Here is a 17,956-nt window from a genome sequence, read left to right on the forward strand (position 1 = left end):
CCATGAACGTTAGGTCTAATAGGCGACTTGTATGGGACTGGGAGCGATTCTCTGGAGAGAGATCCACTGGTACCCGGTTTGAGCCCGGCCGAGATCATGACCCATGTCTCCGCCCAAACTCTGATCAAATGTTATGATTACATATATTTTAATTATCAGCAATTGCTTGGTTTGCTTGCCTTCTCGCGACGGGCCTGCCTGCCGGGAAAGGTTATTTTATTTATTATGTGTAATGTATAAAGGTTGACAGAATAAATCTGTGTGTGTGTGTGTGTGTGTGTGTGTGTGTGTGTGTGTGTGTGTGTGTGTGTGTGTGTGTTCTTACACACTTGTACAATCTGGGCTACCTAAATTAAATCATCATAAAATAGATTGAATTGGGTATTTATTCATGATTCAGAAATATACCAACTATACAACTTATAGTAATGTAAATATTATTATGTTAAAATCCGTATCCTCCAAAATTGTTCTACATAACTGAAACAATTTACAATAATATATAAAAATATATATATACTGAGACCCACATTAAAGAATATAGTGGAATATAATAATTTACAATGGGCTATATTTAAAATAGTCAGGGTTATTTTCATACTTGGTAACTGACAACAGTACAACATTAATGCAGTTCTCTCAGATCTAAAATAGCAGATTATTTAGGAAATATAAGTTCTTGTTTGTTTATTTTAATATCTAACAGTGTCTTAGTCTGTTTGATTGACAGGTGAGATGATCAGGGGGAGACCACTGCAATTGTCCCTGAGGATTGGATAGAGAGGCTCACTGAAGCTGCAGCCAGTAGCAGAGTAGATATGAACCCTGGCTTCCACATCATAGAAGGAAACCAGACCCTCATCATAATCAACATACACCCCCACCTTATGGAGCTCAGCTCTCAGAGGGAGACAGACAACAGGGTCATCTCTAAATTCAAACACATCCTTCATGATTGATATCCCCCAGCAGCCATTTTTAGGGGTCAATGCAATGTTGTTTTTTCTGTTGATGGACTCTCTGGCCACTCCTAAACACCGTACAGACTTATCTTTAACCTGGACCTCAAAGTAAAATCGCCCTGAGGAGAAGCTCTGCCTCGAGAGAACACATGCAATTTCATGAAATCTCTTAGGGTTGTCTGGGAGTCCGTTCATTAGACCTCTATAATGAACTTGTTTCCCATCCTCAGACAGGATGAGCCAGGGATAAGCTGTATCAGGATCAAGAGTCACATCTACTTCATACTGCTGGACCCTCTTCAGTTCAGCATCACACAGCTTCTTCATCCCCATGTTCAGCGTCTCCTCCAGCTGATCCAGGGATCTCCTCCAGGTCCCTACGTATGACGGAGGACGGACCACCACCGTCGTCCAGTCCCTGGTGGGTGGAGGATCCTTCAGGGCTCTGAAGGCCTGGAGGAAGTGGAGGTGGTCTTCAGTGTGGGAGAGCAGCTTCACCTCTGCGCTTCTATTGGTCAGATCTTCTATTTCCTGCTCCAGCCCTTTGATGAGGTCTTCAGCTTGTTTCTCTGTGGATTTCAGTTTCTCTTTAACCGTTTGGTTGAAATCTTCCTGCCACTTTTCGATGCAGCGCATCAGAGCGGTGAGGGCCTGCAAACCATCGGCCATCACTGTGTCTGCGTCTTTCTTGCTCAATTTTACTGTGTCTTTGATCTCCTTAATCTTTTGTTTTCTCTCCTGGATCATCTGCGGAACTTCAGCCTCTATCTTCCCCAGCTGGGCCGTCTTCACTTCATATTCCTTCTTCAGAGGTATAACAGGATGGGACTTGTGGTCCGTCACTGTGCACAACAGACACACACACACCTGTTCAGTCTGGCAGAAGAGCTCCAGAAGTCGGTCATGTTCCTTACACATCCTTTCTTCCAGATGGTCCATAGGCTCGACCAGCCGATGTTTCTGCAGGCGAGCGACTCTCTGATGTGGCTCCAGGTGGGTTTGGCAGTAAGAGGTAAAACACACAAGGCAGGACTTCACGGCCTTCAGCTGGGTCCCAGTACAGAAGTCACAGGGAACTTCTCCTGGTTCAACACAAGGCTGCTCTTTCACTCGTACAGACGTTTTGAACTGAGCAGCCAGCTCTGATACGAGGATATTGGCCCTCAAATCAGGTCTAGTGTGGAAGAGCTCGTTGCAAACTGGACATTTGTACTGGGCTTGATCATCCCAGAACTTTGTGATACAGGCTCTGCAGAAGTTGTGTCCACATGGTGTAAAAACTGGGCTGCTGAACACATCCAGACAGATGGGACATGAAAAGTTCTCTTCAGACCAGGAAGTAGGAGAGGCCATTCCTAGACAGACAACAAGGTTTATGTATTGAGTGTTGGGCAAAATAACCTGCTGAGCACATCACATGTACATTATAAATATAGCTAACTCCCACCCTAGCTTGAGGAGCACAACACATGGCAGTCACGTTACAATATAGTCAATTTTCAACACATAACACACACATGAGAACATGGTCAGGTGAAGGCCAGAACCAAGGCCCCATCTCTCCTCCCGGCAAATGGTAAACACTCAGACAATGCACCGTTTCATCCTCAGAACGGGAGGGCCACAAGCAGGAGACTCTGTGAGACTCTCCCCCGTCAGGAGGAACACAAAAAGATATACATGCATACACTAGAGCCTGGGAGGCAAGGTCAACCAAAGACACACAGAACCATACACATCTCAAACGCACACACCTCATCGAGAGGAAGATACAGCATAAGAGTGTATCACACAGGAACTCAGCCCTTCTTCTGCAGCAGACCTTCCACGGAGGCGAAGCTCTGGACGAACCATCAGCGCTGATTAGGGACTTAGACATATTCGATTTCTCACGCTTTATGACTCTGTATAACCGTTGCCACTTTACTTAATAAATCCAAGGTCCTCGTGCCGATAGACTTTATTACCTCTCCGTCTCATTTCATCTGGTCCAGTAACTAGACAGACCGTTTTTCCCAACATGAGCATTTCCATTATTGGTCTTATTACGTAAGGGGAAGATAGGTTTTAACTTCTATCAAAGTTGTGCTATTTTACTCACCTTGTTGGAGTTATTGTTTGATTTTACTCCTGAAAGAGAGAACTGCTTGCACGTCGAGTGACTATGGTTTTTCTGAACCTTAGGTTTCATTTTCCTCAACATGACGTCCTCCCTCTCCTACTCTTACCCCTGGCTCCTCCCCTAACTCCTGGCCCCACCCCCATTGACTATGCATTGCCCTGACGTCCCAGTTTCACACGACTTTAGGCACATTCTGTGTAGGCTACTTCAAATGCCTATGTGATCTCCTCTTCTTTCATGAACGTTAGGTCTAATATGCGACTTGTATGGGACTGGGAGCGATTCTCTGGAGAGAGAGAGAGAGAGAGAGAGAGAGAGAGAGAGAGAGAGAGAGAGAGAGAGAGAGAGAGAGAGAGAGAGAGAGAGAGAGAGAGAGAGAGAGAGAGAGAGAGAGAGAGAGAGAGAGAGAGAGAGAGAGAGAGAGAGAGAGAGAGAGAGAGAGAGAGAGAGAGAGAGAGAGAGAGAGAGAGAGAGAGAGAGAGAGAGAGAGAGAGAGAGAGAGAGAGAGAGAGAGAGAGAGAGGAGAGAGAGAGAGAGAGAGAGAGAGAGAGAGAGGAGAGAGAGAGAGAGAGAGGAGAGAGAGAGAGAGAGAGAGAGAGAGAGAGGCCTTACACACTTAGTGTGTACGATTATAATAGTGTGTAAGCTCCTCACACGGCTCTTTTTTAACTGACGCACACAACGGATACTAGTCGGACTACTAGTGGAGGTGCTAGCTCTAGTCAGAGTTTTGGTTTAGGGCTACTTGAAACGGACGCGCACGCACACGCACACACACACACACACACACGCACGCACGCACGCACGCACACGCACGCACACACACACACACACACACGCACACACACACACACACACACAACACACACACACACACACACACACACACACACACACACACACACACACACACACACACACACACAAGGAAGAAGCCGTGAGCGTTGGGCTGTAATGTTAAAACAAAGACTCATTTAACAAAGACACCGCCTGCAAGACTATAATAAATAAATCATTATAAACATCCTCAAGATGCTTGATTAGCAAAAAGAATACAAGCCTAAGTTAACTCAATATTGGTTTTCATATTTTAATAATTGTGAAACAATAACATATATATATTTTATGCCTCATCAGAATGTCCATTCATCCAACCCCTTTTTCTGTTACTGTAATTTACTCATTATTTATTTTAATAAATGGTATTAAAATGTCTGATTAAACGTATTATTTTTATTATTCTTTAATTAGCATTATTACAAAAATCATAATACCAATCATAATTGGACTGATTCTTATTCTCCTCAGTATGGCTCACCCACCGGGTAGAGCGCGTGCCATTAAGGCTCAGTGACCGGGGTTCGATCCCCACGTGGTCCTTTGCCGCATATCCTCAATCTTGTGTAAAATAAATAGTACATAAAATATTAGCAATACACAAATGCAACTTCATTCAATATTGAACATAGATATTGATTTGCTCTTCTTGTAAATATCTATGATAGGCTTGATGAAGTATGATACTCAAGATAAAGTGTGTCTAAATGGATATGAATAGATCAGTTCCCATGAAGCCAAGAATGTTTATTCTTCATCATGGGGAGACCAAGGAAGAATCCTTTCTGGCAGGCAGCCATGAAGTCGTCCACCTCTATCAGTATTTTAAATGGCTGTGTGTGGAGAGCGTCATTATCGCATCCCATCATTCCTTGGCTCTGCTGCCCAATCAGAAGTAGGTTTAACTTCTATCTTGTTCTACTTATCAAGGTATGAGGGTTTTTAACTCCGGCTTTTTTAAAGGTAATTGTAATTTACAATTATAAAAAAAAGTATATTACAATTGGTATGCATCGATACATATGCATAACAAATAAATAAAACAAAGAAATAGTGAAATATAAAACTTTACCAATCAGTGTTAATGTTGACGTGACGTCAAAAAGAGGCTCAACCTATGGGAAGCGAGGACCGGCCGTCCAATCAACCGTAGGGGTGAAGATGTGTTCCGAGTGCCTCCGAGAAATAATGCAAGAAAGCTGGGAGATCTTCGACTTTCGACTCGGAAGCTCGGCGTCCGAGGATTGAGGAACGCACCATGACACGTCGGCTTTCTACCGTACGTCTTGCCTTTTTTAATGCAATTTTTGTAGAAATATATATAAGATATTAAATTATATGCATCCTTATATTCACAACAAATAAATAATGATAAAGGACAAAAAAATAAAACGTTCCCAAACAGTCTTTCTGTCGATGTGACGTCAAGAAGAGGCTAAACCTATGGGAAGCGAGTATCGGCCGTCCAATCAGAATCGTAGGAGTCACACATCCGCCTTCCGCCGCACGTCCTCCTGGCTGCTCTTACGTTTTGTTCGTGAACGAAGTAAGTATTTTGTGGTTTACGCTTTTATTTCGTATTTGTGTCAGACAGTTATCACCTATTTCACTATTGTCCGTTCCATGCTGACAAGCACATCCTTTTATTATCATATAGCGCTGTATAACAGTTACAATTGGTATTTATTTTGGGCTCTTAACCACTTGTTATTGGTGTCAACACAGTTATCGTTAACATCTGACCAAACGTAGTTTCCACACCATTAAATTGTATGTACCCACATATTTTCAAGACTCGAAAGTGATTAGGTGTAAAGCCTGGAACGAATTGTAATTGTGACTTCGTAGTACCTAACGTTAATTTTGGAAACACAACTTGTGTTCTCGCGATAACAACGCAGGCCATAGTTCGGTTCACCTGTTACTAACGCTAATAACGAGGAGATAGCTGTCAACAAAATGTCAATTCATTACTTTATACTTGTGTAATGACCTTATTACTTTGAAATCTATGCAAACTTATTTGGATAATGGACCCAAGGCTAAACCTTTATATGACATTGGTTTCATAAACATTTTAATATTGCTCGGCAGGTGAGCTCGCCATGGCGTCGCGAGAAGGACCCAGGGCCACGGGAACGGACGGTAGCGACTTCAAGCATCGCGAGAGAGTGGCCGCCCACTACCAGATGAGGTGGGTGACGTATGACGACCTCTAAAAGGTCATGGGATGGTTCTGATGAGCGCTTTGACAGCACTTTGCTGTTGTTCTTTTTAGGAATAACTATCTATGGGATGGTAGCCTAAAGGTGGTAGTGCTGCTCCAATCAGGTTTTAAGTATTTGGCTGGAATGCCATGTAAATGTAAGATATTGTGTATATGTAAATCGATGGTGGGCCAGCTATTGACATCCATTATATTCCAAACAAGTGTTTGTATGTTGTACGTCCTGGCACTTATATTGTATGTTGTACGCACTTATCGAGTGTCATACTTAGTTATAGTACTCGGTTGTGTAGCTTCTTTCCTAGCCATCTTTGTTGTATGCGGGAATTGGTTAACCGAGGAGGGGTGTGACGATTCACTCAGCTCACGATTGGATACGATACACGATATTGGCTTCACGATTCGATATTATAACGATATTTTGAACAAAACTTGAATGAGGAAAATATATTAAGTTTTGTTGTTTATTTTAGAAATACACCAAATATGCGAAACAATGCCATTTTCCCTATGTTTCCATGGATGTCGATCGCCGCGGCAGCTACTTAAACATCGTGACATCATAGCAGTGCGACACAGTGTAGCCTGCTCAATAAAAACAATAAATAAATTAAAAACAATAAAAACTGCTCCATCAAGCTCCCTCTGCACGTCTTCCTCCCCAAGAATGCAGAGGATCGTCTCCACCTCCTTGTTACCCCAATTTAACGTTTTGTGCAACAGGTTCATTGTCAAGAATAATACCTTGCAACTGTGTAGCTCAAACTTGCCGGCACCCTTTCAGGCGTCAGTACCCCAACGGAGGAGTACTGTGAGGCGAGTGCGAGACGAGTGTGGCTCAGTCCGGGTCACGTCCACTTTTGGCGGTGGAAACGCGTTCCGTGCCACACCTTTGCGAACTGAACCGACCCGCACCCTGCGGTGGAAACGCGCCATTAGTCTCACCTCCGTCGAGGGTCCATGAGAGCCGAACCGGTTCTTTTGTGTGACGTAAACAGGCTGCTGGCCACTGATTGGCCAAAGAGTGACGCCACTGGACGAGCGCGACGTCCAAGCCTGACGCCCGACACCAGGTGTTGTGCCGAAAATGAAATCCCTGTCTGAAATCGCAGCTCCTCTCCGTGTTATAGCAGTGTTTGTATCATATCTTCACAAGATGAGACACTAACACAGAAAATGATATTTAAGATTTCTTCTTCTAATGAAAAGAGGGTTTATAGTTTTTAAGCAGTGTTTATATCATACCATCACAAGATGAGCAACTTCAAGAAAGCATTTTATAGGTGACCCACAATGTAAGATATCCCATTCACGATAATGACCTACGGGGGAACTTAAATACGTTATAGTTTACAGGTCATACATGTATGCATGATGTGACCCTAGAAAGCACAGACAAAATATGAGAACGCGCGTTCACGCGGAGAGGGGGTGCGATTTCTGACGGGGATTCCATTTTCGGCACACCGGCATCTTAAAATGCTAGCATCAGCGTTCAGTCAATGTGATGATTATTGAACACCGCAGGATCAGTGTGCAAGAACACGCCGTGGACCGTGACAGAGGTGGAGACGCTCCTGTGTGTAGCCCTGTCTGTTTTTGTATCTTGTGGATAAGCATGCGCAGTTTCGCCCGTGGGTGCTATGCGACCCATGCGACCCGCCCACATATCTATATTTTAGATGGAAACACGCCGTGTGTGGAACCCATCCAAGTCATGCTAGGTCGTGGCGAGTTGAGCTGGTACTGTCGGTGGAAAAGCGGCATTAGCCGATTCATTTTTAAGTGCAAACTTATGACCATAAATAAAGTATGAAAAAAATAATATATATTGCGAACCATTTTCTGTCTCAATGACGCACTTCGTCACGTTTTAATATCGTGATATTTTTCGTGGCACGAAATATCGTCACACTCTATAACCTAGTGATTGTTAGTGCTTGGCACTTGGTTCTATGAACATCCTTGCTGTACCGACAGCGATTTACTGTTGTTTCTCCTTCTTCGGACAAACATCAAATATTGTAAATCAGTTTGGATAAAACCGTCTACTAAATGCCCTGAATGTGAATGCAATGTAAATGTTTACAAACTAGGTCGTTTTAGACGTTGTGTTTATTCATCAAATATTCTGTCTGTGCTCACGGACTGATTATTCTTTATTCTTCGTGCATTACCACCTTCCATAAGTGGCCCTGGTTAGTGTAGTAGGGATTTATTTTAAACGTGTTATCGGCACACAGCCATTCACTTCTGAATCCCCTTTGTATGAAGGTACATGGAAGGAGACTGTCAACCGAACACAAATGACCTTTCTCTCTGGCTTAGCTCAGGAGGTAGAGCGGGGTTGACTTGTAACCAGAAGGTTGCTAGTTGGATCCCCTTCTCCTCCTAGCGTCGGTGTCGGTGTGTCCCTGAGCAAGACGCTTAAAGATCTCCTATTATACTACTTTTCTTGTCTTCATTTCTTATTAATGACTCCTATGGAGCAACCTCACACGAATCACAGCACAAAAAATGATGTCTATTTTCGGGAAACTCTTCCTCTCACCTGGGCGCTTTCAGCGTTCTTTGTCAACACTCGGCTTCGTCCTTCTCCGCCCCCTCGCCCCCCTCCTGCCAACCCCACTCCGTTGTGATTGGTTACCTTCCGGAAGAGCATGTTGCAGCATTACCATACATGGAAAATCAGGATTGTTCTACGTGGATAAATCCCGGAAATTTGAACAAGTGAATGGCGAGCGGCGTTCCTAGCGCTCTGCGCAGCCATCCCAGACGGTCAGCAGGGAACACGTCAGAACGAAAAACTGAAGTACAATTCTATGTCACTTTGTGTAAAGGGTTAGGGTTAGGGTTAGCCCTTGAAATGTAAACATCGTTCCGTTCATTAATCTCCGCATAGCACTCTTACTCCCTGTCATTCTCGTTCACAGAGACAAGCGCGCATACATGCCAATGGTGCGTGGGTACACTACCACATATTGGATAAACCCGCATAACACTGATATACTGCACACGCACTGACAGCGGATTCGCCCGCTCCTCCTCTCAACGCGCCTACAAAACAAAACCCGAAGCAGCGGGTTATTTGCGATTAATGTGAAATGCGGTTATAGTTTATATATATTACAGTGTTAGACCCCCCCAGCCCGTTGTGCCGGCGATTTGAGGAAGTGGGCCGGTCCACTTTGAAATGTATTTTGTGGGCGATTGCCCGATTACGCGAATGAAACGCACACCCCCCCCTTTTCCTATTTATTCTTTCTTTTCTTTTGCTTTGATTCTTACTTTTGTGAAGCACATTGGGTTGCCTTTCTGTATGAAAGGTGCAATATAAATAACTCTGCCTTGCCCTGCTTTCGTCTGCCACTCCGCAGTGTGGCGCTGAAGTCCGAAGTCCGCAAGCTCAACATCGTCCATGCCCTCATCTGGCTCCTGATGGCCGCCCAGGTAAGGGCTGTGTTGCTACGCAAATTTTGATCGTAATTTCGATTTTTGGGTCAAGCGATCTCCAAACCAATATAATAGAGTTTAAACGTTTTTTTTTATTTATGTATATTTTCTTTTAATTATGTATATTTATTTTATTCATTAAAATAACAGCTGGATACATATTTGTACGTTATATTTTTTCAACATTTTGTGTATTCTTTTAAGGGGAGATTTCAAAGTTAGTGTTTTTTTGGAGAGAAATTATGAATGTATTTATCATGTTTTCAAACCTGAATAATCGTGATTTCAATATTGACCAAAATAATTGTGATTATGATAAGATGAAAAGTAGCAGGATACTACAAAAGTATCAGGATGCTACGTTTGCTAGCATCCAACCCCAGCTGGCCTCCACCATCCAGCCCCCAGCCCCTCTCTGCTCTCTCCCCATCCCCAGGTGACGGTGAGCCAGCTGGGCCTGGTCTCCCACCGCCTGGTGGCCCAGCCCTACCAGTGGGAGTACCCCTACCTGCTCAGCATCGTGCCCTGCGCCCTGAGCCTCCTGGCCCTTCCCCGCAACAACATCAGCTACCTGGTGCTCGCCATGATCAGCGCCGGGCTGTTCTGCGTCGCTCCGCTCATCTACGGCGCCATGGAGATGTTCCCTGTGGCACAACAGCTCTATCGCCACGGCAAAGCGTACCGCTTCCTGTTCGGCATGCCAGCGGTGACGGTGATGTACCTGGTCGTCGTGGTCGCGGTGCAGGTGCACGGCTGGCAGATCTACTACAGCAAGCGCCTGCTGGACCAGTGGTTCACGAGCACGCAGGAGAAGAAGAAGAAGTAGGGCGGGACTTCCTGTTATTCCAACAGGATGGGCGGGACTTCCTGTTGGGATGGGCGGGATGTCTTGTTGGAGTGACGGGAATTCCTGCCCTCCTCTGCGAAAACCGTTTGAGGGGTGGTTTTGTGGAGGAGGGCGGGACTTCATCAGGATCAGGTTAAGTTCACGAGTACCCAGGGGAAGAAGAAATAGGGCGGGACTTCCTGTTTGGCTAGCGGGAAGTCCCACCCTCCTCTGAAACAACCATGTTTTTGTGGAGGAGGGCGGGACTTCCTGTTTTATAAAAGACACACCCGTCCGGGTGGACTGATGATGATGAAGGACGCCTGACTGATACAGCCAATCTGAGCCTCAATTTTTTTTGTATTTATGATTCCGCTAACATTTTTGTCTTCGGATGTTTGAATGAAACGTGGTTGGTTTTCCGACATATTGGGAAAGGCTGGACTAGCACACTGCTTCTCATCTCGGACGTTAATAAATGCAGTCAAGTCGTCGACAATGCTTGTTATTCTGTCTCTGATCTGGTTCAAGTATGGGTTCATTTAGATTAAATATGAACCTGGATTCAGATTTAGGTTTAGGGGTTAATCCTGTTGCGCTAAAGTTGAATCCCGAGTTTCAGAATCCCCAGGGTTATGTTCGTGAAATCCTACGTTTAATCTTGGTTTCAACATCTCTACTCACCCAATGAAAGGATCTTCTCCACCAATCATCACAAGTGGGCGTGTCCATCTATATATATATATATATACGCTGGATAGATGAGCAACGTTTGCCACAGTCCACTGAGTAGGCTGGTAGACTGTTCTGTCCAGTGTATATCTAGGTGGACACGCCTACTTGTGATGTCAGAAGTGGTAGTTTTTCAAAACGGCTTGTAACGGCTAATCACACTCACACCTGGTGGTGTAATATGTTACCATTAACACTCTTACCTTTAACCTTGAACCCAAGGCCCAATTTGGAAAGTCAAATCTCCAAAACTTTATGCCACCTTTTCTTAACCTTTTGTGGAAAATGTCATCCGGGGCGGGGAGAAAAGGTGCTTCCTTTCGGACATTGCCCTACGGCAAGTATGGCCTGTTGCCATAGGATTATGATGTTAAGGATTATGGGTTACAAATATCTCCTCCACATTTTTAGAATTCAAACCTTTCCTCAGAGTATTTCCGGGGCATCTTGTTAGGAAAGGAAATTTCCTAAGCAAAGAACAGAATCCATAGAGGCCCCAAATCTCCAGTTCTCAGATGAGATTGAGTTTTTTCAGCCATTCAGTCGTTCATCTCAGTCGCTCGAACCCGATATGCTCATCGCAAAGGCTGCGATTTGCATATTTTGCATATTTTTGAACTGTTAAGATTTTTATTTATTATTCTTTTACAATTCAGTAGTTAAATAAAGATGTTATATCAAGACATGCATCAATTCCTCTCAACACATAGGCCTGGCCTAAAGGAAAGAGCAGTTTTTGTTATGTTGAGTGCTTCCTATGTTATGTCGTACTACAGAATGATTGATAGATTGTTTAGTGAAAAATACAGAACAACACAAGGAGAGTTTGGTTATCGGGACTTGAACCAATGTCACAGACGAGATCATGTCTTCAGACAGTCTACACCTGCCTTCTACGTTGCGCCATTTAAATGTACATTAAGGGCATTTAGCAGACGCTTTTATCCAAAGCGACTTACAATAAGTACATTTGTCATAAGAAGTGAAACAATATATCGCTGTCAGTACAGTAACGATGTTCATAGAACCAAGTGCAAGTACAAACAATCGCGAGGCTAACCCATTCCCTGTGTACAGCAGTGATGGCAGCTAGTACTTAATTGTGTGCAGATGCTACACAATTAAGTACTATAAATAAGTGCCAGGACGTACAACATGCAATGGTGGCCGGAAGGGGCTGGGTGGCCATGCAGAGTCGAGGTGAACTCTGAACAGGTGAGTTTTGAGTCTTTTGCGGAAGCTGGTGAGCGACTCTGCGGTCCTGACATCGGCGGGGAGCTCGTTCCACCACTGAGGCCCCAAAACCGAGAAAAGTTGTGACTTTGCTGATCAACCTTTGCTAGCTCTTAGCGATGGCGGTACCAGGCGTCCAGCTGAGGTAGTTGAGCGGAGGGATCGAGCTGGGGTGTGTGGCATTACCAATGCTTGGAGGTAGGCAGGGGCAGCTCCATCGACTGCCTTGTATGCCAGTACCATCGTCTTAAATTTGACGCAAGTTACTACAGGGAGCCAGTGGAGGTCCCGGAAGAGGGGGGTCACATTGGAGAACTTGGGTTGAACTTGCGGATGTTGTAAAGTGCAAATCTGCTGGATCGGGCCACTGGAGTGATGTTTGCAGTGCAGGATAACTGATTGTCTAGTACCACACCAAGGTTTCTGGCAGTTGGAGAAGGAGATGCACTGATGTTCTCAACAGTGACCAGTAAGTCCATGTGTGGGCAATCTTTCCCTGGCATTAGGTGCAGCCAGTGGTGTAGTCTATTTTATTGTAGTTGGTATACTGTGATGATTCCCTCCCAGCCTCGTACAAACCCGTCCCACCGGTACGTGTACGTGTGTGGCGCTTATGGGGTGTCGCACCACACTCACCAACGCAGGGGTCTACAACCCGCTGATTTAAGAGTGTAACGATTATCAACAATCATGGAAAGCTGAATAGATTTCAGTTTTAATAACAGTATAAACAAATAGAACACAAAAATGACAAGTTGTCCTTTGCATATCTATAGTAGCAATAGCACACGCTAAACGAGGACAAAATCTACTCAAAATAATTGAATGAACTGTTTACAACCATGGCTAACCAGTGCATGAGAAGGAGATGACAGGAGACTAATGTTTCAATCTTTCACTTGCTCTAATTTTAGCTCTTGCTGTTGTTATCTAACATACCATACAGTAATTGAATTGTGTAAAAGTGTGAAATTACTGCACCTTAAAAATGACCATGAATTAGCTATACTCTCATTTGCATAGTGATTAACATAATGAATTTCAATTGTGTATACCAACTGCATGTTGGCTGACATTTACCTAACTTTTTTTCCCTCCACTCTAACCAAGGATGCCTGTTTTTAAATTCCCTAGCCTGACACCCAGTCCGAAAGGCTGGCCAGGGGTTCTCATCTAAAAGTAACAAGGAGATATACAGTGGGATTAAAACATTGTCTTCTGTTGACTACTTGTTATGTGGTTTACACATTAATATGGGAGGACTGGAGACACACACACACACACACACACACACACACACACACACACACACACACACTTTTCTGTTGTGTCTTTGCTAGTCTCCGTAGGGTAGTGGCATCTGCTGCTGCAGGGTCAACTTGCAACAGCAAGTTGAACCTGTGTGTGTAGTTTGCTTTTCAAATTGTATTGTTGAATGTTATTGTAGCCTGGGACAAACACGTGTTTGTGTTGTGTTTTTTATCATTTTATCCAGTTGTTTTAACTGTTATGCCAATTGTTCCCGCGTTTAACTTTCAATCTGTGTGGGTTGCTAATCACAGCGCGAGAAGGAGGGGCTCGGCCCGCCAACTAACATGCAGAGATGCAGGGGCAACTTCCCCTGCTAAAAGTTTTTTATTGCAGTTATACCCAACCGGTATTTGCGAAAAAATAAACACAGAAGTGAAAGATCTGTCACAAGACGATTGATACGTATCCGTGCACATTTTTAAGTGGGTATACGCAAATCCTGGTGCGTTCCTAGTGGGTATACGGCGTATACCTGCGTAACACGTAGACTACACCACTGGGTGGAGCTCAGTCTTGTTGAGGTTAAGCCTCAGGTGATGGGCAGTTGTCCAAATGCTGACGTCTGCCAGACATTCCGATATGCGTGTTGCAATCAGGGCTTTGTCAGATGAGGGGAAAGAGAGAAATAGCTGAATGTCATCAGCGAAGCAGTGATAGGAAAAGCTGTGTGATGTAGTTACAGAGCCCAGAGATCTGGTATAGAGGGAGAACAGAAGAGGCACCAGTACCGAGCCTTGAGGGACACCAGTTTCAAGCGTGCAAGGTTTTGACAAGGAGCCATTCCATGTTACCTGATAAGTTTTATTCGTCAGGTAGGATCTGAACCAGGAAAGGGCAGATTCCGCAATGCCAAGTTCGGCGAGAGTGGCAAGGAGGATCTGGTGGTTCACCGTGTCAAATGCTGCGGACAGGTCAAGGAGAATGACGACCGATGAGAGGGACTCAGTCACCACGAGGAGAGCCGTCTCAGTGGAGTGTGCCTTCTTGAAGCCTGACTGGTGAGGGTCAAGCAGGTTGTTAGATAAGAGATAGGAGGACAGTTGGTTAGCAATGGCACGTACCAGTGTTTTAGAGAGGAATGAAAGAAGAGATACCGGTCTTTAGTTCTGGATTTCGGTGGTATCAAGGGTCGGTTTTTTGAGGAGAGGCTTTATTCTGGCAGTCTTGAAAGACGCTGGAACAATGCCTGAAGTGAGGGAGGAGTTGATGAGCGCGGTGACAAATGGCAGGATGTCGCTCGAGAAAGCCTGGAGGAGAGAGGAAGGGATAGTGTCAAGGGGGCAGGTGGTGGCATGGTTAGATGTTATTATTCTGTTGTCCTCGTCGGAGGTGAGAGGGATAAATTGGGTAAAGACGGGGGGATGAGAGGAGGGAGGATGGTGGCAGGGATAAAAGGAGCTAATGTCCCTTACCTTCTGGGTAAAGTAGGTAACAATGTCATCAGCAGTGAGGCAGGAAGGAGGTGGCGGGGAGGGAGGGGTGAGGAGGGACGAGAACATGGAAAACAGTTTCCTGGGGTTTGAGGCGGAGGAGTTGATTTTGGTACCGTAGAAGGCAGATTTGGCTGTTGACACAGTGGAAGGGAAAGATAGAGATAGATCGTTCGGACAGTCTGATCTCTTCCATTTCCTCTCAGCTGCCCGCAACTGCTCTATAAGTCTGCAGAGATTCGGACAGCCAAGGAGGTTTGAGGTTACAGCGGATGGTGACAATGTGGGGACTAGAGAGGAGGGGGGAGAGAGGAATTCAAGGGGAGAGAAAAAGCAACAAAGTGATGGTAAGACACGGGGAGCGGGGTAACAGAGAGAGCAGAGGTGCGGCAGGACCTTGTGAATATCAGGTCGAGTAGGTTCCCGGCCCTGTGTGTGGGAAGAGAAGGGGAGAGTGTTAAGTCAAAGGAGGCGAAAAAGTTGGTTAATTCAGGTGAGTGCAACTTCTCTGGCAGAATGTTGAAGACTCCAAGGATAACGAGTGGTGTGTCATTTTCCGGAAAGCAGCTGAGAAGGGCATCCATCTCGTCATAGATGTCACGAAGGGGACCTGGAGGACGGTAGATCACCCCAATGAAGAGCTTGATGGGAAGAGTGACAGTGACAGTGACAGCGTGGAGTTCAAATACAGAAATGCGCCACTGAGACGCACAGAGTAAAAACAGTTATACTTCTTCTTTCCAAGTCTATTCTAACGTAGACTACAAGTATAACCTTCAAGCTTTTTACTCTGTGCGTCTCAGAGAAACTGAGATAAACGATGTTCTGATGGTCTTGCTGGAGATATGTTGCTGCAGCTAAACACTTTGCTGAGAGAGGGTGGTTGATAGTTATTTTTAAATTTTATATCCTTAGACCATTTCCCAGTAAGAGGTGCCTCGGTGGGGGTGCTGTTTCCTATCTGTTCTGGGGACAATCCCGATTTCTTCCACGCTGGTTCATGGGAACAAGGGTCAACTGGAGGGATGAATTCTCTCAGAAGTTCATTTCGAATGATTGTCAGGGCAAATTAATTGTTGTGAATTAAGTCATTCACATCAATCAATTCACATAGACAGTTATTCACACTCATTCATTCACCATACAGTCAATCACACAAAACCATCCGAGGCAGGAATCAAACCCATGTCTCCAGAACAGATACTTAACAGCTCTATCACCTGCAACACAAAGGCACCAATAGTGACCGGCTGAGAGTTTTTCACTGACTTGACAATTCACATGGCATTGATTCAAAAGAGCCAGTGTGTTTGAAGGATTACATTTTGACTTGCTAGCAAGGTGGTTTTAGTTTTTTTTAAAAGGGCTTTCATCCGTGGGACACATAATCTACAGCAGGGGTCTTCAAAGTTTTCCAGGCCAAGGACCCCCAACCTGATGGAGAGATGGAGCGGGGGGACCCCATACTTATATATTGTATAAAATTGTGTTTTATATTAAACTGGTCCTATAGTGCCATGTATAAATGTACCTTGTTGTTTTGCATTCAATACTAAGATATTCTAATAATAAACAGGTTCATATATTCATGTTTTTATTTGAAACATATGCAAGGTACAGGGTGGCCATGCCACTGCCATTCATAAACATAACATAACATAATAAACTGATACCTGCCAAGATCAACATTGTCTGTCAATTGCATGAAAACTTGCATAAAAGCTATTCAAATGGACATTTTTACGACATAAATGTGGAACCAAAAATTTGTGGTGTTTTTGGTACCACTCCGCAAGTAGTCCCGTAATTTAACAACCCCAGCGTATCCGGTTGCTAAGTGACGTCAACGACTTTGGCGGACTATTTCTCTGCTGATCGCTTATTTCCCCGATAATGACCGGCGTTCTGTACATTATCCCTTCCATAACAGCACTCTCTCTCCCAACAGTCTTGGCTGCGCACTCTCATCCAAATTCGTTTGCGGTGGAGGAGGGGGTAGATATAATCGCTGTGCTGTCCTTCTTAATTGAAGGAGCAGGCAGAGAAAAGCACTCTCCTGCTGGGCTTTCATTAAAATCAAATGCATAAAAATGTCGCAGCCAGTCCAGATGTGTCAGGTGTGCGCAAGAGACATACAGATGCTCGCTTACCACTTTTGTAAATGCCATTGCCTATCTATAGTACATTCGGATCGCATGATAGGAATCCGATTAGAAATCGGATCAAAAGTGTCTGTGTAAACGCGGCTAGCGTGTTCTTCATGTTCATGTTAATGTGTATTTAAAGACATTTCTATTTGTGGAAAAATTTCTAATCAACCAAAACTTTTGCGACCCCCCTGCAGTAGGCCTACCTCCGCAGACCCCCTGTTGAGGACCGCTGCTCTGAACCATTGGGTTACGTCAGCCAGCAATAGATGTTTTATATTAACATCTTCGAGATTTCAAGTTAAACCTGCATGGTATCAGCAGTCAATGATTAGTTCTTCGACAACGAATAAGTGACGGCCTGAACTAAGAGGAGATTTGAGGTAGGAGAAGGGTCAATCATTACTGTACTGAATACTTCCACCCATGGAAATACAAAGAATTTCACAATATCAGACATACTTTAAACCAGGAGTCAGCAATTTGCAGTGGCTCGCTTAGCCAATGCACTCCATTAAAAACCGATTAATAATGGATTTTTTTCTTTCAAATGGAACACCTGTTTCGAAATCAAGGTGATTTTTTGACACTAAAATAACATAAAAATCACATCCTCCAACTAAAATGTAACAGTGAACTATAGGCTAGTTCTTTTATATAACTAGTTATGCACATT

General features: G+C 44.3%; 2 protein-coding genes across 2 annotated transcripts; one reads left to right on the forward strand and one right to left on the reverse strand.

Moving 5' to 3' along the window:
• Positions 1–368: 368 nt before the first annotated feature.
• LOC132460671 (zinc finger protein RFP-like) lies at positions 369–3,214 on the reverse strand. The gene is made up of 2 exons (XM_060055500.1): positions 3,064–3,214; positions 369–2,317 (listed from the first exon to the last, which is right to left on the reverse strand). Exon 2 carries the CDS (start codon positions 2,313–2,315, stop codon positions 711–713), a length of 1,605 nt encoding a protein of 534 aa, XP_059911483.1. The 5' UTR covers positions 2,316–2,317; positions 3,064–3,214; the 3' UTR covers positions 369–710.
• A 2,113-nt stretch (positions 3,215–5,327) lies between these two features.
• LOC132460719 (protein jagunal homolog 1-B-like) lies at positions 5,328–10,710 on the forward strand. The gene is made up of 5 exons (XM_060055586.1): positions 5,328–5,467; positions 6,016–6,115; positions 9,526–9,598; positions 10,038–10,440; positions 10,500–10,710. Exons 1-4 carry the CDS (start codon positions 5,365–5,367, stop codon positions 10,425–10,427), a joined length of 666 nt encoding a protein of 221 aa, XP_059911569.1. The 5' UTR covers positions 5,328–5,364; the 3' UTR covers positions 10,428–10,440; positions 10,500–10,710.
• Positions 10,711–17,956: the final 7,246 nt, after the last annotated feature.

This window comes from Gadus macrocephalus, chromosome 7, assembly GCF_031168955.1.
Source record: "Gadus macrocephalus chromosome 7, ASM3116895v1".
NCBI lineage: Eukaryota > Metazoa > Chordata > Actinopteri > Gadiformes > Gadidae > Gadus > Gadus macrocephalus.